We start from the raw sequence: 21569 nt of genomic DNA on the forward strand, positions 1-21569 counted from the left end.
GGGATATATAGTGTACATTTGTTTTGGTTTAACCCATTTTATATTATTTTTATGTTTAAAATAATTCACTGGGGTGAACACTCAGGCAAGTGCTGGTGCATCAACACCACCCCTGGTATGATATGAACAGAAAACTTGCTGTGCCAATTTAAGGAGATAGACTAGGATCTTTATTAATTATATCCCTCCCTACAATCAGGCATCAATTTGAACTGGAAGTTGGAAGGAAGGAGCAGCTGATGAAAGTGTAATTTAGCCTTTGTAAGTACAAATGCGTTCATTATAATTTTGAGCTTTTTTTCTATTTTTACCAAAGTCAAAGTTTTTCCTCATAAATTATCTATGTTTGAAGACTGGTTAATAACTTCTAGTGTGTTCATATGACCCTTGACTTATGCCGAAATGTTGTAATATAAATAGCAGAAAGTCAAATCTGCAGAATGAAGCACATTACTTCCAAATCTTTGAACGATGTCAAAAGTCATAGTTCGGTTAATTACCAGGTGCTTTTTCCTCTGGCTGGCTGCTATGTCGCTTTCTGTAAGTAAGCACTTTTTTAACACTGCTGTTAAAAGTGTGTATCTGCGATATTTTTGTTGAAAGTAGGAACACAACAAAGTACTTTCTGCAACCTGCTGTATGCATATATTAGTCAACGACTAAAACGATGACACACAACTTTCTGGTTTTAACATAATTAAAAGTTGCCTTTGTTGGAGAATTTAATTTGTCCGACTATTGAAAATATGTCGATGAAGCATCAGTTCATTACGGTGTTTCGCTGTCTCTCTCCCGATTATTGCACACTTTCCTTCGCATAATTTCTGTGCTCAGTTAACTCTGCATTGCGTCCATTAAGCCCTCAGTTACAAGAGAACATTGTCTTACTTGGAATTCTAAGAACATGATGTCATGCTGGGTTTTCTTTTATTGTTCCTGCTTAGAGTTTATTCCTAAAAACTGCTTTTAATTGAAGTAATATAAAGGATTGTACAGACTAGCTTTACACAAGCAGCTAAGAACAAATTGTCCCATTGAGTGAAAACCTGTTTTAATTCAAAGGGACCTCTGAAAATGGTTACAATTGTGCAAGCATTTCACTAAAAAGATGTATGAACAAGATGCAATGTAAATGTTGACAGAGTGATGTCATAATATTACTGCATCGTATCCATTTCCATGTAAACCCTTTAACTAGTCAATAGGCACACTCTAGTTTGAACCGTTGATGATACATTCAAGTTTTAATATGGACCATTCTTATTAGTGTTGAAGAAACTTATTTCATTGGAAAACTTTAAAATCATACCGATTAGTTAAAATTATTTAATTATATTAAATTTACTGATTTTTATCAAACTATCATATTTTTGTATCTCCACAGACAGCTAAAAGTGATAATGGTAAGTATTTTTAATCTCTCTCTCTCTCTCTCTCTCTCTCTCTCTCTCTCTGTATATATATTTATTATACACAATGATGTTCAATATGTAAAATTAAAGAAATATTATTCTTGAGTACTTCACAAGATTCTCTAATCCAGCTCCACAATGGCTAACACTTTCATTGAGATAAAAACTGAAAAAGTGACATGCATGGGGATTTTTACTGCAGTTTCATTCGATTTCGGTGTAAAACTGGTCTTGACCTGAATCTCATGGAAAGAGATGGCTTTAAGGTGGCAATGAGTTTAATGCCTCATCAAGTATATCAGGTAGGATGATGCCACCATTCATATAGCAGTTCCTCCACAATATTATTCACATTCCTTTGGACATTTCATATAAATCGGGCAAGTTAATAATACTTGACCCCTAATCCTGATTTCCTGCCTTCAACAGAATGGAGCTAATTCCAGCCTCAAATATTTTCCACAGGCTTATTAATGTTTTACTATTCTGTTGTACCTATTTCTTCCTCCACTCCCCAGAACAATTAAACTTTTATTATAGAAAAACTATAAAGCTGCAATCAGGTAATTGTCCTCACTTGACCATTGAAAGGAAAATGATTTAAGGGCAGCACAATTAGCGTAGAAGTTTGCACAACACTATTACCGTACCAGCAACCAGGTTCAAATCCGGTGCTGTCTGTAAGGGGTCTGTACGTTTTTGTCACATCTACATGGGTTTCCTCCAGGTGCTCCAGTTTCCTCTCACCTTTCAAACATGAGGGTGGTAGGTTAGTTGGGGTATTTGGGCAGCGACAGCTCGGGGGCCAGAAAGGCCTGTTATCGTGCTGTATGTCTAAATTTAAAATCCATTTTATTTGAAAATGCCTGATTTTTCAATATATGGCTCTGATTAGTCAGCGGAATCCATGACTAATGGGAAAAATTCAGTGAACAATGCACAAATTCTTCATCAATGCTACCAGACCAGATGTTGCGAAGACCTCGTTTTGACAAATGACGCCAATGTGTCCGGCCATAATGTTTCCCAGTTAGCAGAGGATAAAAAATATCAACACCTACTATCCGCTAACATTCAACAGAAGTCCTTGCTATGTGCCTGACTCCTTACTGCAATGAGAATGTGTATCTTAATTTATTGCCATTATTGCTATTTAATCGGGAATTCCCAGATACAAGGTAACCAATGAAAAATAATAATAGGTGTACAAGTTAGGACCTGGAAGGAAAATGATGTTGTTCTCATTGCATTGGCGCTCTTGTCTCTGTTGAGAGTAAAAGTTCCAATTGCAAGCGCCCGCAACCAGTTGTAGAGCAGGGATTAGGTCTGTCAATTGACAAACTAGGCATCAGGTAAATAAGGTTGGGCATTGCCTATAATGGTTTTGCAGCTGTTTTCTCTTTATGTTTTCTGGGGCACATCTGTATACCTGAGCAATGATTCGAAGGAACTTCCTCAGTAAAAAAATGTTTGTGTTGTCAGTGGAAATTTCTAGTGTTGAAGAGCAGGCAATATGATACCTGGCCCAAAATAAATATAAATGAATGGGCAATGTTCATTGTGTGCAGAGTTAGGCATTAGTTAGCCTGACAGACATAACATTTTAATTAGTGGAACATATTTCAAACACATATCCTTTGTATGGATTCAATAATTTAATGATTGGATAATGCTGAGTATGACTAATAACATAAGGCATGGGATTAGAAGGTTTGCAGAAAGACGTGGTAGAAAGCAGTAAAAGATTGGTTTACACTCTGATGGGAACTGTAGACAGGCTGTCAGACATCTCCCTTGAACAGCTGATCAACCCCTTCCACTGCTACAGAAAAAGAAGTGAGTTCCACGTTTAACACGAGCAGACCTTGCTTCAGTCATGCTCCAACTGGAATTTACTGCAAATGAATGTTCACGAAATTTTATAATGTTCCATAACAAGTGTACACAAAAAAAGCACCTGTCCTGTTACCTGAGGCAAGTCAGTATATTTCTGCTACATGTTTATGATCAGGAGTCCAGGTCTACTGTTGCCCTTGACAACACATCTCTTTCCATGGAGGAAGCTCGGTTCCCTTTTGCTGCTTAAAATGCAGGATGAACTCACGGGTAGCCAACACATAACTGTTGTGTACTGAGAAATAGCTGCAAAAGCAAAGTGATCTTTAATACTCCCCCAGAGCCCTGAGAGACGTAAGCATTTCTCAGGAGGAAGCAGACTTTTGTGCTCTGGGGTAGAAGTGAGAACAGAAGCACAAAATGCCCTTTGGACATCTCCATTTCCAAATAATGGCAGGAGGCAGGTGGTGAAGGAAACTCCTCCATTTTAGACGATTGCACCACACTTTACCCAGGAAACTCTACAGTCAAACTCAACCCTTTCAAGTGCATGTAATTGCATGCATGGCTTGGTTCAGCATCATGCTGAAGACGCTGTTTACATCCGGTACCGCACGGATGGCAGTCTCTTCAATCTGAGGCGCCTGCAAGCTCACACCAAGACACAAGAGAAACTTGTCCGTGAACTACTCTTTGCAGATGATGCCGCTTTAGTTGCCCATTCAGAGCCAGCTCTTCAGCGCTTGACGTCCTGCTTTGCGGAAACTGCCAAAATGTTTGGCCTGGAAGTCAGCCTGAAGAAAACTGAGGTCCTCCATCAGCCAGCTCCCCACCATGACTACCAGCCCCCCCACATCTCCATCGGGCACACAAAACTCAAAACGGTCAACCAGTTTTCCTATCTCGGCTGCACCATTTCATCAGATGCAAGGATCGACAATGAGATAGACAACAGACTCGCCAAGGCAAATAGCGCCTTTGGAAGACTACACAAAAGAGTCTGGAAAAACAACCAACTGAAAAACCTCACAAAGATAAGCGTATACAGAGCCGTTGTCATACCCACACTCCTGTTCGGCTCCGAATCATGGGTCCTCTACCGGCACCACCTACGGCTCCTAGAACGCTTCCACCAGCGTTGTCTCCGCTCCATCCTCAACATCCATTGGAGCGCTTACACCCCTAACGTCGAAGTACTCGAGATGGCAGAGGTCGACAGCATCGAGTCCACGCTGCTGAAGATCCAGCTGCGCTGGATGGGTCACGTCTCCAGAATGGAGGACCATCGCCTTCCCAAGATCGTGTTATATGGCGAGCTCTCCACTGGCCACCGTGACAGAGGTGCACCAAAGAAAAGGTACAAGGACTGCCTAAAGAAATCTCTTGGTGCCTGCCACATTGACCACCGCCAGTGGGCTGATAACGCCTCAAACCGTGCATCTTGGCGCCTCACAGTTTGGCGGGCAGCAACCTCCTTTGAAGAAGACCGCAGAGCCCACCTCACTGACAAAAGGCAAAGGAGGAAAAACCAAACACCCAACCCCAACCAACCAATTTTCCCTTGCAACCGCTGCAATCGTGTCTGCCTGTCCCGCATCGGACTTGTCAGCCACAAACGAGCCTGCAGCTGACGTGGACTTTTTACCCCCTCCATAAATCTTCGTCCGCGAAGCCAAGCCAAAGAAAGAAGAATTGCATGCAACACCAAAAAGGATCAGAGATTTCATCTGAAGTGTGAGGCAACAATGCTTTTGCCTTACTCACACCTCCAGCCTCACTACTCACAGCACTTCAATCTTACTTACCTCTTCCGGATCTTCAACAATGGCCACTTTAGCAACCTTCTCCTCAGCCCCACCTCATTTCAGATACAAATGCCTCATTCTTTTTTCATGTCAGAAACATTGCAATACATTCTCTTCTTCTTTGCAATAGTAGGTTGCCTCCAATTACCAAAGGAGATTTGCACCCCTCCTTCCTCCACAAAACATGAGTAGTGCCAGATCACCCTTCATAGAGACTGATCAATGCTCAGGGAAACACCATTCAGAATCCTTACACATTCCTTTTGTTTATCCTCCTTTTGTCTCACCCTAGAAATGTGGCATGGAAAGTGACAGATCCTATCATCAGCCCTGGTTCTCTCTCTCACTTTTTCTCTCTCTCTTTCACATTCTCTCTTTCACTTTTTCACTTTCTCTCTCTCTCTCTCTCTCTCTTTCCTTCTCACTTTCAATCTCTCACTTTGTCTTCTTTCTCTTCTTCTGCCCTTTCTCTTTCCTCCCTCTTCTTATTTAACAAAAACTATCCTTTGCCCCTTTTATTTCAAAGCATACAAAAGTCAATATAGCTTCAGAAACAAAGTGCCAGACTTCCTGATAACGAATATTGGCACTATGTACAAATTGGACGTTAGACTAGAGGGTATATTTTTCACATGGTAAATTATTAGAAATGGGAGAGAGGACATCGGTGGAACAAGTCTGTAAAAAGCTTTACTCTGGGGGGCTTTGAGAGGCCAGCCTAACTAATGGGAAAGTGATGGGCATAAAATAGGAAATGTCAATCATACTCTGCAGTCTGCAAGTGAACCAGGGCACGATATTTCATCGCGAGAGAAACCCAAAAGTCATCACAAAGTAATGATACCATTCTGTCCACACGAACAAAGGACTGTGCGATTAAAAACAGTCACTTTCATGAAGCCTCTCTAGGTAGTATTTACATATCCCAAACAGGCCACGACTGACACGGCTTCTGGAGGAAAGTGGTATTTTTGTTTTATTTATTCATTTGTGAGATGTTGTCATCATCGGCTTCTAAATAATAAGTTTTGCTTGTCTCATTGAGAGTAATTGCTTTGGATTTGTTCAGCTCTTTGTTGGGTAGATCACAAGAGTGAAACTGTTCTGGAACAGTGGCTAGAGGATGGCCTAGTCTTGGAGAGCAAATGTTAAGATGAGATATTATCAAGTTCCATAGTCTTTATTGTAGCCAAGATTCTCAAATTTTCTTTGTAAGTCTGGATCCAGCAATGGTGAGAACCCCAGGAGGAGGCTGAGATTGCCCACTTCCCAGAACTATTCTCCCAGAAGAGTGGCATAGGTTCCAAGGAAGAAGCAGACATTAATTGACTCAGACGCTCTAAAAGATTATCCTTAACAAACCTAAGCCACATTACCATTTTTATTACTGAGGACGACAAAGTATAGATGCATATTGAAACAATGATGTAGTTGAGGTTCTCTAATGAAGACTGGAGATCAATCTTAAATGACAAGCATTTTAGAATTCTTACTTTACAAGAGAATGCAAAGTATTGTGAACATATTTCTAGATTTGTTGTTTTGAATCTGAAAGCTTTTATCTACTCTGTATCCGCTGGCCAGTCATTCTCATAAATTTGAGCGTACCAGGGAAATACCACTGCTTGTTCACACAAAGGATGTATAACCATATAACTACACTTTTTTGAAGGAAATCTGCAGTGAACCCCACAAAATGTAATGAAATTTTATATTGTGCAGTTCAGATCGTGGGATTAGCAAAAAAATCAGACATAAAGCACTATAGAACATAATGGCTCCACACAGGGCTTAGGACCAGCTGTAGTGTAAACGTCTGCAGATTTCACGCGCCCATGCCCACTGAAGGCAACTCGGTGTCACAGCAGCATACCCAGCCTCTTGCCCTGACACTGGACTCAGTATTGCACCCAGGGGCTACACTCAACTGAGGGGGTCAGGCTTGAATGAGTCACCAACCTCCACGAGAAATCAAGTGAGAGCAACATGATTTGTTTCTGGCTATTTTAGCTAAATGAATCATTTTAATTACTTCACATGGCCAGTGAAATTTTAAGAGGTTTTATTATCCTTTTAAAGAAACACAAGAGCGGCAGATGCTGGAACCTTGTGCCAACAAAGTGAAGCCAGGGGGACTCAATAGGTCAGGACGGATATATGGAGAGAGATGGACAGCAAATGCTTCAGGTCAAGACCACTCATTTTTCACCATGTATGCTGCATGACCTGCTGAGTTCTTCCAGCTCCTCTTATGGTTCATTTTTATTATATTGGAATTTTATATTATAATATATTGGAATATAATATATTATATTATATTCCAATTTATATAATATTGGAATAAAAGCTTACTGGGACCACCAGCTGTCATGGTGATCCACGGGAAGGGCTGCAGTTTCCTCTGAACATGAGGCCATTGCAGCTCATGCCCTACTCTACCTTGTGGAAGGGATTGAGCAGCAATTCTAGCGGGACGCCGTGGGACGTGCCTTTGCCAAATGGAGATAGGGATCCCATAAGGCATGAGGCAGGTTTGAATCCACAATCCAGCCTGTTGAGGTAAGACTGGATCTATCTTTTGGGTTGATACTTAAAAATGAAATGTTGCCTGCCCAATCCCCAAAACTGGTCACTACTGGATAAACAAAAACGTGAAATCCAACTGCTGAATGTAATCCTATAGCCTTTGGCGGAAATTACACTCCATAGTACAATAGAACACCTCAGCACAGAAACAGGCCCTTCAGCCCTTATAGTCTGTGCCAATCTAGACTGTGAATACTAGATAACTGTTGGGTTTGGCACTGTTGTGATTGGATGATTGAGTATCAATGACTGTCTCTGCCCAATGAATCAATGGCATCCGTGGAACTGTAAATCCAACGTGGCTCATTTGCTCCAGAAAAATGTCAGAGAATTAAAAATAAAAGAGCATTTTAAATACACCAAAATTGTCCCAGAAATGTTGATCACTTTAAAAAGAATTGCCATAATGCAAATTGATCAGGAGTTTATTAAATCCATGAATGTATTCAAATCAAATGAAACTGCATTTCAATAAAATAGGCCATGGTAGAGAGCTCCATGTACTGTACAACTATAAACGTCTTTATAAAGAAAATACATTGATTATTTTCCAACCCTTAATACAAAAGAAATCTTCTGTTTGGATTTCTACTATTAATATGTTTTTGTGTAAGAGGAATTTAGTTTTGCAGCACAACCAAATGGGCAAGTGAACTGGCTTGTACCATTGCCTAAAATAACAAGATCCTGTAAAATGAACCATTGTCTGTAACCCCTTAAATGCATGACTGAAAATAACCATCTTCCAATTGGTGCAGGCAACTGTTAGAAGTGAAGGCAAATATTTCTCAACCCAAATTTTCCAGAATCATTGATAAAATCTTCTTCTTAGGCAATACTGCGGGGTCAAGTTTGATTCGCTTCCAATCCAGTCCTATGGGCTCTGAAGTGTCTGAAGAGTCCTTTGTGGGATCTGCAGACTCAGCCACAGGTGGGGCAGGCGGTGCTTGCTGGAGCGGGAGGGTGGGCTGGTTTGGAATGTTACGCACGCCTTCTGCTGTTTGTTCATGACGTTCAAGTACCTCCCCCAAGAGACTGGAGATGGACAGTGCTTTCCTATGTTATTCCTTCTCTCATTTGTGGTCTTTCAGGAGCTTATCAAGGTTCTTGATTATCTGGAAGGGCACTGTAAAGAAGTAGGCACAGATTGGCAGGAGAATGTAATGCCATCCTTTCATTTTTTTCAGTGAAGGGGTGAATGATGGATTGGTATTCAACCTTCAGATGTGCACATACACAAATATTATCTATGCACCGTAAACACACAATTGAGGTTAGGGGTGACCATGGTTTTGGAGAGGAGACAATGACTGTTGAAGAGCTTCCTGCTTGTCCTGAACATTGACACTCTCACACAGGAGGTCAGCAGATGCTGAGGAGCTAGTGTAGTGCCCAAGCGTGCTGGCGGAGCTCAGCAGTTCATGCAGCGTCCATGCAAAGATACCTGCTGGCCTGTAGTCCTTTTCCCTCACCCCCAACCTTCTTATTTGGGCTTGTTCCTGACCTTCTGCATACCCGAAGAAGAACTGCATTCCCGAAGAAGGACCGCCTGCTGTTTTCTGTGGATGCGGCGAGACCTGCTGAGTTTCTGCAGCAGATTTGTGGTCAGTACTCTCGAGCAAGAAATGCATTGGAGGTGAGGTGTGTAGTGAGAAAGGTTGAAAAGCAGCTTGGTGCAATGCCGTAGCCCAGTCTGCAGCAGACCCATTGGTCAGACTTAAGTCTTGTACACCACCAGAAAACAAATGTAGAGTTGTAAAAAATTTCTGAGCCAAATTTCATACTTCATTATCGATCCACGGTCAAAACATTGAAAGCTTTATGATGTCAATGAAGGCCACATGCGGGTTAATGCCACCCTTGCTCTTCTCCAGATACCATTCAATAATTTCCGCAATTTGACGCCTCATTTTAGATGCTATTTACATCAATGATGTTCTTCAGATTTGTAAGGATGCGCTCTTCTTCCTCTTTTAGGGTTTTAGAGTTATAAACTCAACCCAGGAGTACATAATTTTAAAAAAAATTATTTTTATTTACAAGCCGATTTTGGCCATTGAAACCCATGTCGCCAAATTAACCTACAACTCTGAATGCTTTGGCGGATGGGAGGAGACCAGAGCACCACAGGAAAACCCATGCAGGTCACGGTGTGGTGGGGCAGAGGGGTGGCGGTGGGAACATACATACTCCCTGCAGACAGCATCAGATTTGAATCCGGATCACAGGCGATGTAACAATGTGCCGCTAACCACTGTGCCTACCAAATACTTCATGCTGAGAATTATGCTGATGGACTTGGTGAGCAATATCAGCATAATTCTCACTTTAGATTTCAGCTTTTATTATCAGTACATACATGACATCACATAAAACCCTTTTCCTGTGGGCGAGGATCAGAGAGAATTTTTAAAACTCAATATATGTGCACAAGTATGAGTTATTAAATGAGTCCCTGATTGAGTTTGAGGAGTCTAATGGTAGAGGGGTATCGGCTGATCCTGAACCTGATGGTGGGAGTTTTGTGGCATCTAGACCCCTTTCTTGATGGCAGCAGCAAGGACAAAGCACGTACTGTGTGGTGTAGATCCTTCATGATTGCTGCTGCTCTTCAACAGCAAGGTTCCCCGTAAAAGTACTCGAGGGTCGGTAGGGGTTTGCCTGTGATGTATCCACTACCTTTTGCAGGGCTTTACGTTTGAGAGTATTGGTGTCCCCATACCAGACTGTGATGTAGCTGGTCACCACATCTACTCCAGAGGTCTTTGTTGTTTAGAAGTTGCTGGATCTGACCATCAGGCAGGTGAACAGAGGAATGATTGATAGAATTTAATACAGTAAGGTGCTGCATTTTGGGAGAGCTAACATCAAGGGCAGGAGCTAAGTAGTGAATGGAAGGGATTTGGGGAGTGTTGTAGAACCTAGGGATGTAGGAGTACAAATACACATTACTTTGAAAGTGGTGTCAAAGTAGATAGGGTGGTCTTAAGGCTCCTGTCACGTTGGCCTTCCTCAGTCAGAGTACTGATAATAGATGTTGGGAGGTCATGTTGCAATTGTATAAGGCATTGACGAGGCCCCATTTGGAATATTGTGTTCCGTTTTGGTCACCATGTTGTTAAGCTGGGGAGGGTGCAGAGAAAGTTTACAAGGATGTTGTCAGATCTCAGGGGCCTATGCTATAAGGAGAGGTTGAATAGGCTCAGTTTTTATTCATTGGAGCACAGGAAGTTGAGAGATTTACAAAATAGATCGGGTGAATGCAGAGTCTTTTGCCTAGAGCAGAGGATTTAGGTTTAAGGTGAAGGGGGCAAGATTTACAGAACCTGAAAGATACTTTTTTTTAAACACAGAGGGTGGTGAATGAATGAAACAGGGGGTGCAGGAGGAGGGGTTGAGGCAGGTACTATAACAACTTTTAAGAGAACTTTGGAAGGATACATGGATAAGACAGGTTCGGAAGTCAAACAAAGGCAGGTGGGACTAGTATGGGACCTTTGGGTTGTCATGAGTAAGTTGGGCCAGAGCCTGTTTCCATTTGAAGTCTATGTCCTTTTCAACCTTTTGCTGGGCTGAGATTTCACTGAAATAGTCACAGATGGGGTCTGTGTTGTCTTTAATGAGCTCGTCTAATCCTTGTTCTCAAGAGGGCAGGTTTAGAGATTTGGATGATAAAAATTGTTATTTGAATATAAATGTTGTGTTTTGTGAAATGGGAGATAAAGTTAATTTTCTAAATTTGAACCAATGTTATTGTAAAAATAATACTTAAATCTGATTTAATCATAGGAGACGATCATACGGGCATGGATGAAGACCATATTCCTAGTTGGATGGAATATGTCTACCATGATAATGGTTGGTGGTAAACTTATAACATTATCTTGCACCTTTAACTGTATGTGATTTACAAAGTGTATATTGTCCAATATAAATGTTCTGGTTTGGGAATTTTATCATTTTGTCCATGAAAAGTGATAGCAGAATGTTTAATATTTTTCTCTTTTTGTCTCATACTCAGATTGCCTGGACAATTAGTTGTATAAGTGATTTAGAGGCCCTAATATTCCTCATTGACTGTAGACAAAAAAAAATTAATAGTTTGCAATGCAAAAAAATTCATTTCTAATTGGTGAAGATCCCTTTAGTGGCATCAAAGTGAGCAGGCGCCAATTGTGATTTCCAGCTCCAAACAAACACACTTCTCAGTTCTTCTTTATCATCTTACCAAGAACCGAAGCAACAATGAGATGAGGGACTGTGGTCCTGGACTTCCTGCAATGGTATCGGAACCATGAATGCATCCTATTTTCTTTGGCATTAGAAATTCACGCACGCACGCACACACAGCCAGGGTTGACAATAGCAATAAGAATCGTCATAGTCGACAACAGCCATTCTTAACCAGGATCCTATCTCTCCCCCTCTTTCAGGGCCATTCTCAACAAGGGTTCTACCCAGGGCGCTGCGCTAATTTTTTAGGTGTTGGAGCTCACCAAAAATGGCAACAGGGAGGGGCCTGGAGCGGTCCCCTGAGGTGATGGAGCAGTCCTCTGAGGTGCTGGACTGAAGCTCCAGTGAGCTCCAGCAGCACTGCACCCCTGGTTCTACCACTCCCCCCACCCTTCCCCGAGGTCACAGCATATTTACATAAAAGCCTATTTTCTTTTCACCTCACAGAACATCAATTTTTAAAAATGTTTTTAATGTGGTGAGCAGGAGAGAAATCCGGAGGAAACCTAAAGTTGACTGCTTCGCAGGGAATGGGGGTGGAGGGGCAGGATGGGGAGGGGCATAGTAGTTAGTGCAATGTTTTTTACAGTACCAGTGACTAGGATCAGGGTTCGAATCAGGCACTGTCTAAGTGTCTGCATAGGTTTCCTCCGGATGTTCCAGTTTCCTCCCACCAATCAAAACGTAGCAGGGTTGTAAGTCAATGGGGTGTAATTGGGCGGCATGGGCTCATGGGCCAATAGGGCCTGTTACTGATCTACATTTAAAAAAAACTTTGAGCAAAGTCCTAAGAGGGCCATAGCCAAAAAAAAAAGGTTGAGAATGGTTGGTCTACAGCATGGTGTTGATCAGTTGTTCCTATTGCATTAGCAATTATGGTAAGTGGAAGGAGTGCTATTAAGGGTAGGACATACAGAATTAATGTCAGTGCTCTTGGGAGCATTGAGGAACCCAAGGGGAAAACACAATATTTCACTGGAACAGATTTGAAGGAGATTCACCAGGGTGTTACTTGGACTGAAGCATATCATAGAAGAGGAAAGACTGGATAAGGTGGCTATGTTTTCCTTGGAGTAGAGAAGGCTAAAGGTGGTGGGGGGTGGGCAGTTGATGGAGATGTAGATACTTTTGAGGGACATAAATAGGTTAAGTTGTGGAGCACTTTTCCCCATCGCAGAGGTACTTAGAACTGGAAGGTTAAGGATTAGGGTAAGGCTGTCAGAGGTTGGGAGGGGATCTGACAAATACCCTTTTCATCCAGAGGGTGGATTGGATCTAGAACATATTGTACTAATTGGGGGGGTGGTGGCAAATATTCTCACTACATCTACAAAGTATCCCGATAAAGACTTGATTCACGAACAGATCAACGGCAGGTAAATGGGATTGATGTGCAAGGCTGAAGGGCCTGTTTCTGTGCTGTATGAATCTGCGGCTGAACAACGCTAACAATATGTATGGTATTCCCTATAGTCATTTCTTTGCCTGCCCTTTTTATGAAAGATGTGTAGAACAAATTTGAGGAAAGGAGACTAAGATAACATTGAAGGGGGATTTCAGATTTTTTTGTTGCTGAGGTTGAATAGATTCAAACAAGATCTGTGCAAGAAATAACGGAATAAGTTTGACCTAAGATGTTAATTTGGTTTCTCTCTCCACACATATTGTCCGACCTGCTGAGTGTTTCCAGCAATTGTGCATTTTCTACTCTCCTCAAATATATCTTGATTGATGATAGAATTAAAGAACCTTCAAGTGGGGGTGAATATTTATTAACAATAATATTAATGTTTATCCAGATCCCTGTTTGTCAAACCCTTGCCAGAACCAAGGAACCTGCGAAACAACTGCTTCAGGTTTCAATTGCCGATGCCGTCGTCAATTCCACGGGAAAAGGTGTCAGAGAGGTAATATGTTAATAACGTCTACAGTCATACTTCCCAATGTACATTTAACAACGGCTGGCCTAGTGGTTAGGGAAACACTATTACAGCGCCAGCAATCGAGGTTCAAATCCGACGCTGTCTGCAAGGAGATTGTACATTCTCCCCATGTCCATGCGGGTTTCTTCCGGGTGTTCCGGTTTCCTCCCTCCCTTCAAAATGTACTGGGGTTGTAGGTCAATTAGGTAGCACGGGCTCATGGGCAGAAAGGGCCTGTTACCATGCTGTATGTCAAAAATTAAATGTAATTAAATCAGTGCTACTTTGATAGGTTATTGAACTTTCTTTATGGGCCCCTAGAAATGAAGTTGGGATAAGGAACTCAGCAACTGGTAGCCATAATGCTACGTTTCACTGCAATGGTGTATCAATCTTCTTTCCATCCACTTCTGACTGAAAACTGATCAAAATAATAAACGTAGCATCTGTGTAAACTGATTTTACTTTTAATCCAACTATTAATAACATATAAAACTGGATGATGTCGTAACTGCTCATTTTACTGTTGGTAGTTGTCAGAATAATTTGATAAAGGTTATTATTCCGATCAATACTGCCACACTTAAATGGAATTTTACAATGATAGATAATTATGCACCTTCTGAAGTTTTATTTTTCTGGAGCAATGGGGCTAATTGCCTCCTTGCTCACATTGTTCTTTCTCTCATGTGACCATCTCTATTCTGGATGCCAGATCTGGAAAGGAGAAAGACAGCGGAGAGAAAGCATATGGGGACAACAATGAGAGATTGGAGGGCACGGGTGCAAGACAGGGTACCAAGAGAGAACAGGAAGGAAGATGGGGCACATGAATTGTCTGTAGGACTTTTGAGGAGTCAGCCCATTGCACCTGGCAGATCTGTTGAAGCGAGTCTTATTGAGAATGGATGGGATTCAAATCTAGCTGCCGTTCAGATCATTTCTGGATGGCTGGTGGTTAAGGGTGGACAGCAGTGGCGTAGCCAGAGGGGTGCAGGGAAGCAGTTGCTCCCCTAAGCACATTTGTTCAAAAGGGGCGTCTTGTTGAACTGTGTGCTCACCAGTGGTGGATTGACCACTAGCTTAGGCTAAGTAGGTTCAAGCCTAGGGGCCCAAAAGGGAGGGAGGGAGGGAGAGGGGGCAGATAGTAAATTGGTTATAACAATCGCTGATGGGTGACAAATGGTTTTTTGGACGTCATCAATTGGAGCCCCGGTTCAAAACATTGATTGTTCTTCTCCCGCTGAGTTACTCTTGTGGATTGCGTTTGGCTTCAGAGCACGGCATCTGGCATCTCCTTATGTGCCTCCAGTCAATGGGTGTCAACATGTAAGCTCCCTGCTGATTGGGTACATTCAGCTATTAGCTGGTGTGGATCGGGGTTTTTGTGTTGCGTATGCATGTTAATCACTGCGAACCCAAGGCACAAAACAATATTCAATTTATAGTTAGAGTATATCAGAGAGCTGTGAGAAAGATGTTTTATTTAAAAACTGAATTCATTAGAAGCAAATTGTGCCCCACAGTTCAGGTAGGCTGAGGGGAGGGTTCAGAATTGGGGCATCAGGAGCTCCAGTGTGTGATAGGCTGAGGGGAGGGTTTGGAGTCGGGGCATTGGAAGCTCAGGTGTGTGGTAGGCCGAGGAGAGGGTTTGGAGTCGGGGCGTCGTACAATTTTTTCAGTGCTTCAAACCCACCCAAATTTTGTTTAAGATGTAAAATAATTAAATAACATGCGTGTTTTATTATGTTTTGATTTTAAATACCAATAACAATTATGTGCTTCCTTTAAAACTGCATCTTCCTTCAAATCTTTAGGTTCCTTGTGTTTTGATGTTAAATACAAAATAAAAATGTGTAATGAATTTTAAATTATTTGGTCTGCGTCGTGAAAGTGCGCACATTAATTTCCTTTGTGCGCAGGTTGCAAAATGTGTTTACACATGCACAGCTTTGAGGGAACAGTGGTCATGGCACTTTTTTTATGTGCTTGCTCCCCCTAAGGTTAAAACCTGGCCACATGCATGATGGACAGTTGTTGAGTCCCAATACAAACAGCACCACTATTAATAAATATAAATACCATTATTAAGTATGAAATATGTTCACATGATTTAGACTGCTTTCCTCTCCAGGAGTAAATCAATCTTCTGATATTTGCAAATTATCGCTCTCAGTAAACAGTCGAGATTACTTTTGACAATATCACTAATATTATCCAAAGTATTGAAGCTCTCCTTTAACCTTCTGAAAGCTGGATCATTATTTTTGATTTTTTGCATGAGTGACTGAAAAGATCAGGTAACAATGGATAACAAAGATTTTGCTCCTGAACACATTAGAGGGTGGATTTTGGATTGCTGATCACGAAAATCACCTTAAAATGTTCCTATCACGTATGGTTTTTAGATATAACCTATTTTTGTGATTTCCTGTCATATTTTCAATCTACTTCAAGCATACCAAACCATTAGGTGGACATGTCATTGAAAATTTCTGCATTCGCACTTGAACGTCTTCCCTGTTGCTCTTGGTGCAGTCAGTAACGAACATGCTGAAAGGTTTTCACCAGGGCATTGCAACCATGGGAAAGCAGTAACAGCTCAATTGGAATCCATCAATGCTGGCCGACTATTGTTGGACACTGACACGAAAGACATCAGATGCTGAGTACAAACGAAAATCAGCGGTGAAACATCTTGTGGTCAGTTGATCTAACGCAATGTGTCCACATCATTATGTGATTAAACATCCTAAATTCAATAAAAGTTCGTTTAATGTTTCGCCATCTTCCTACACAATACAGCAAATCTGAAATGATCTTTGAGATCAGCTTGAAGTTGTCGATCATAACCTGCAATTTTTTCAGGAATCAAACCTTTTGGAAAAAATATAGTTGTCCAGTGTAATTTTTTTAATTTTTTTTATTTTTCACACAATAAACCATACTGACCAAAATGCATACAGATATTTTTCTCTTGAATATATATTAAGTCCATGTGTTTGCTTGTTTGCTCGTGGATCCATCTTCCACTCAGTTGCATTCTATGGCCCTAAATTTAATCAATAGGAGTAGTGTAATCGACAATTAGGCAAACATTTTCAAAGATGAAATGAAAAATTTTTGGCTATTTACTTCAGAGAAAGGAAACAATATGTAGGTTGGACCTTCGATAAATTGGACTGGAGTAGTAATGGTGTAAGTGGATTGGACTTCTTGATATTGCCATATTTGCCAGTTCTATCCCAGTTAACTGAGAGTGTGATACTGAAATGAAATCACTGTTTGCCTTCAGATCAAGGTGCATCTACAAACATTATAAAAATGTGACGCTTTCCAATATTATAGAGTCAATGTCCTTGTGGTTGGAATCCAGTGCTCAAGAGTTGATTAACTATGTTGGCAGACTCTGCAGCAATAGGTTTCTGCAGTTCCACAGTCACCAGTACCAGTAAATTGTGCATATACTACTCTGCAATTTACTACCTAAATTTGGCATAATATATCCCTCAGTGGTGCTGCTTTACAACAAAGTCAATGTTATAGGATCATTTTAGATTCTGAGCCTTTTGGGGACTGAGCAATATGACTTGCAAAGCACCTGTCAAAGACAATCATAAGATGAGAATATGGATGCATACATAGGAACATAGGAAGTAGGAACAGGAGTAGGCCAAAAATGGCCCATCGAGCCTGCTCCGCCATTCAATACGATCATGGCTGATCTAATTTATGACCCAACTCCACCTACCTGCCTTCTCCCCATATCCCCTAATTCCTCTATCATGTAAAAATTTATTTAACCGAATTTTAAATCCCCTCAAACCCTCACTACCCAAGAAGGGTTTTTGAACGGGGCTTTGGAAGTACAACATTCATCTCTTCTCCAGAATCAGACACACTTACTCTTCCTCCAGCCTCCGGTACAATTTTATTGAATGTGACTTCTTAATATTTCAAGTAATCATCAATCTAATTGGGATAAATTATTTTTGGGCAAGGATGTGCGAGATAAGTGGAGGATATTCAAAGGTGAAATTTTGAGAGTGCAGCGTTTGTATGTTCCTCTCAGGATAAAAGGCAAGAATTGTATAAATGGAATTATGACATTTTTAAAGGTAGAAAAGAAATACCAATTTTAAGGCATTTGTTTCAAATATGGAACGGGATACATGTGGAAAGAGGTATAAGGAATTATCAGTTGGCTCAATTGACTTTAAAAAAAGAATCAGTTTCTTCCGTTTACAAAGAATAATTCTTTATTTGACAATTGATATGAAAAAGGTATACAGAAAATATGAGATTGTTTCAGAGGTTTGTTGTTTATGACGTTTGATCAATTAAAGGGGAAATATAGGATATTGTACAATACAATATTTGCATATTATCAATTCCGATCATATTTGATGGAAAAAATAGGAATGAACTTGAGACTTCTGGAATATAGTCAATTTGAATATGTGTTAACAGAGATCTTTATTATTCAAAGATTTGTAACTACTATGTATAATAAATTACAAGAAAAAAAGGATTTGTATAAAACTAAATTGAAGTGGGAACAGGATTTAAATATACAAATTCAAGAAGAAATATGGATGAAATTGTGTAGAGATAGTGTAACTAATACAATTAATGCTAGATATCAAATGGGTACATCAAATGTATTATACACCCTATAAACTGAATAAATTTGATTTGAATTTCTATGCTCAATGTTTTAGATGTTAAAAAGGGGTTGGTAATTTTTTGCATTCAGTATGGTCATGTGAAAAGGTAAAAGATTTTTGGAGAGAAATATGTGAAGATTAGAGAAGATATTGAAAGTGAAGGTTAAATTAGATCCAAGAATTTTTTTGTTGGGCAATATATATGGTGAAGATGTTAAGTTAGAATTAGATAAATATGACAGGAGATTTTTGAGTTTAGCAACGGCAATATTGAGAAAGTGTGTAGCTAAAATGTGGAAATTGGAAAATAATGTTAAAATAGAAAAATGGTTTAATGAAATAAAATGTTCCCCTTAGAAAAAATTAGTTTTAATTTGAGAGCTAATTATGATACATTTTGTCAAATATGGAAGCCTTATATGTGATTTATGAATATAGATTAATCCAGACCTTCTCATCCAATCTTCCAACCCCCCCCCCCTGAAAATATGGTACTTTAATCAAGAATTATATTATGGTATTATTAATGTGGTTATAATCATTATGATGAATGTTTTCTTTCTTTTCTTTTTTATAACTGTAGGAGTTAGGGATGGTGGGAGGTGGGGGGGTGGTGAAAATTGAACATCATTTTGTAATGTTATAGCAAGTTCATTTGAAATGTATGAAGATACTAATAAATAAATCTTCCAAAAAAAAAAGATAAAAGCCAAGTTTAGAAAGCATAGAGAAACTTGGTTTTTGAGAGACATTAGGGATCTGGTTCAGAAGACGAGAGTGGTGTATATGATGCAACAGGTGTAAGAGCAAATGAGATACTTCACGAGTATAAAAATGCAAGGTAAACCTCAAGAAAGAAATCAGGAAGGTTAAAAGAAGACATGAGGTCACTTAGGCAGACAATGTGAAGGAAAATCTTAAGAGTTTCTACAGGTATATTAAGAGCAAAAGGATAGTAAGGGACAAAAATTGATCACTTGAAGATCAGAGTAATCGGCTTCGTTTGGAACCAAAAAAAGATGGGAGATATCTTAAATGTTTTTTTTTCTCCATCAGTATTCTTCATGGAAGTAAGGAGAACAAGCAGTGAGGTCATGGACCCTTAACAAATTAAAGAGGAAGAATTGCTTGCTGTCTTAAAGAAAATAAGGGTGGATAAATCCCCGGAGCCTGACAAGATATTCCCTCGGACCTTGAGGGAAGCTAGCGTAGAAATTGCTGGGACTCTGGCAGAAATATTTAAAATGTCCTTAGCCACAGGTGTGGCGCCAGAGGATTGGAGGGTAGCTCATGTTGTTCTATTGTTTAAAAAAGGCTGCAAAAGTAACCCTGGAAATTACAGGCTAATGAGCCTGACATCGTATTAGATAAATTATTAGAAGGTGTTCAAAGAGAATGGATATATAATTATTTGATTAGCCATGGGCTGATTAGGGATTGTCAACATGGCTTTGAGCCTGGTAGGATGTGTTTAACCAATCTTATAGTGTTTTTCAAGGAGGTTACCAGAAAAGTTGATGAAGGCTGTGGATGTTTTCTACGTGGACTTTAGTAAAGCCTTTGACAAGGTCCCAAATGGGAATTTAGTCAGGAAGGTTCAGTCACAAGGTATTCATGGTGAAGTAGTGAACTGGATTCAACAATAGGTGGACAGGCAAAGCCAAAGAGAAGTGGTGGATGATAACTTCTCAGACTGGAGGCCTGTGATTACTGGTGTGACTCAGGGATCAGTGTTGGGACCATTGTTATCAATGATCTGTTTGATAATGTGGTAAATTGGATCAGCAAGTTTGCAGATGACACTAAGATTTGTGGACAGTGAAGAAGGTTTTCAAAGCTTGCAAAGGGATATGGACCAGCTGGAAACATGGGCTGAAAATTGGCAGATGGAATTTAATGGAAACAAGTATGAGGTGCTGCATTTTGGAAGGACTAACCAAGAAAGGACATATACAGTAAATGGTCGGACACTGAGGAGTGTGGTAGAACAGAGGGATCTGGGAATACAGATACATAATTCCCTGAAAGTGATGTTACAGATGGATAGGGTTATAAAGAGAGGTTTTGGCATATTGGCCTTCATAAATCAAAGTATTGAGTACAGGAGTTGGGATGTTATGTTAAAGTTGTATAACACATTGGTGAAGCCAAATTTGGAGTATTATATGCAGTTTTGGTCACCTAACTACAGAAAAGATATCAGTAAGATAGAAGGAGTGCAGAGAAGATTTACTAGGATGTTGCCTGGACTTCAGGAACTGAGTTACAGGGAAAGGTTAAGTCTTTATTCCCTGGAGCATAAAAGAATAAGGGAAGAATTGATAGAGGTATTTAAAATTAAAGGAGGATAGACAGAGTAAATGTAGATAAGCTTTTTCCATTGAGGGTAGGTGAGATGCAAACCAGAGGACATGGGTTAAGAGTGAAAAGGGAAAAGTTTATCTATGTGAATGTGAGGGGAAAATTCTCCATGCATAGAGTGGTTGGGGTATGAAACAAGCTTCCCATTGAGGTGGTGAATGCGGGCTCAATTTTAACATTTAAGAGGAATTTGGACAGGTATGGAGGGCTCTGGACTGGGTGTAGGTCAGTGGGTCTAGGCAAGAAAAAATGGTTCAGTAGAGACTAGGTGGGTCAAAGAGGCCTGTGTCTGTGCTGTAATATTTTATGATTTGAACTCATTCAATCAATATCTGCTACCCTCCGCGACATGATGCTTTCAACTCCAAGCAGAGAAGTTGTATTGAGAGGGCAAGTGCAACTCAAGAATAAATAATCCTTTTGTTGCTTTTCAGTTTCAAATACATTTGCAATATTAAAGTCTAGATGATTCTACTCTGGAATGATTGGCGAACAACAGTTGCATGTCATTGAATTTTCCAAAGCCACCAGCCCTTTACTGAACAGGAGCATCTCCAGTCTTAATTGAAGGACACTGGCCTTGCCACACCACTGGCAAAGCTTCGTGTGGCTGGAAATGCATTGCTGCAATGCTCGGGGAAGCCTCGCCCTACATTTCTTTTTCAAACAACACAGTTCAATGTGTTGTTTGTCCATAACCATGGCAGCAAAGTTTTGGCATGGTAGCTAGTGCAACGCCATTGCAGT

The 21569-nt window shown here is 40.4% G+C and overlaps 1 protein-coding gene across 3 annotated transcripts in view; it reads left to right on the plus strand.

Annotated features, from left to right (window-relative positions):
- Nucleotides 1–430: 430 nt before the first annotated feature.
- LOC138744188 (hyaluronan-binding protein 2-like) overlaps nucleotides 431–21569 on the plus strand; it is a 62552-nt gene continuing 41413 nt past the window's right edge. For 2 of the 3 annotated variants that reach the window (XM_069899950.1, XM_069899953.1), the window contains exons 1-5: nucleotides 431–540; nucleotides 1385–1403; nucleotides 8472–8570; nucleotides 11429–11497; nucleotides 13672–13779. In XM_069899950.1, coding sequence (XP_069756051.1) covers nucleotides 472–540; nucleotides 1385–1403; nucleotides 8472–8570; nucleotides 11429–11497; nucleotides 13672–13779 — 364 coding nt within the window. In that variant the 5' untranslated portion in view covers nucleotides 431–471. The remainder of the gene's footprint in view (nucleotides 541–1384; nucleotides 1404–8471; nucleotides 8571–11428; nucleotides 11498–13671; nucleotides 13780–21569) is intronic. The other variant, XM_069899951.1, reaches the window with a different exon arrangement.

The sequence above is a fragment of the Narcine bancroftii genome, chromosome 10 (genome assembly GCF_036971445.1).
Source record: "Narcine bancroftii isolate sNarBan1 chromosome 10, sNarBan1.hap1, whole genome shotgun sequence".
Taxonomy (NCBI): Eukaryota; Metazoa; Chordata; class Chondrichthyes; order Torpediniformes; family Narcinidae; genus Narcine; species Narcine bancroftii.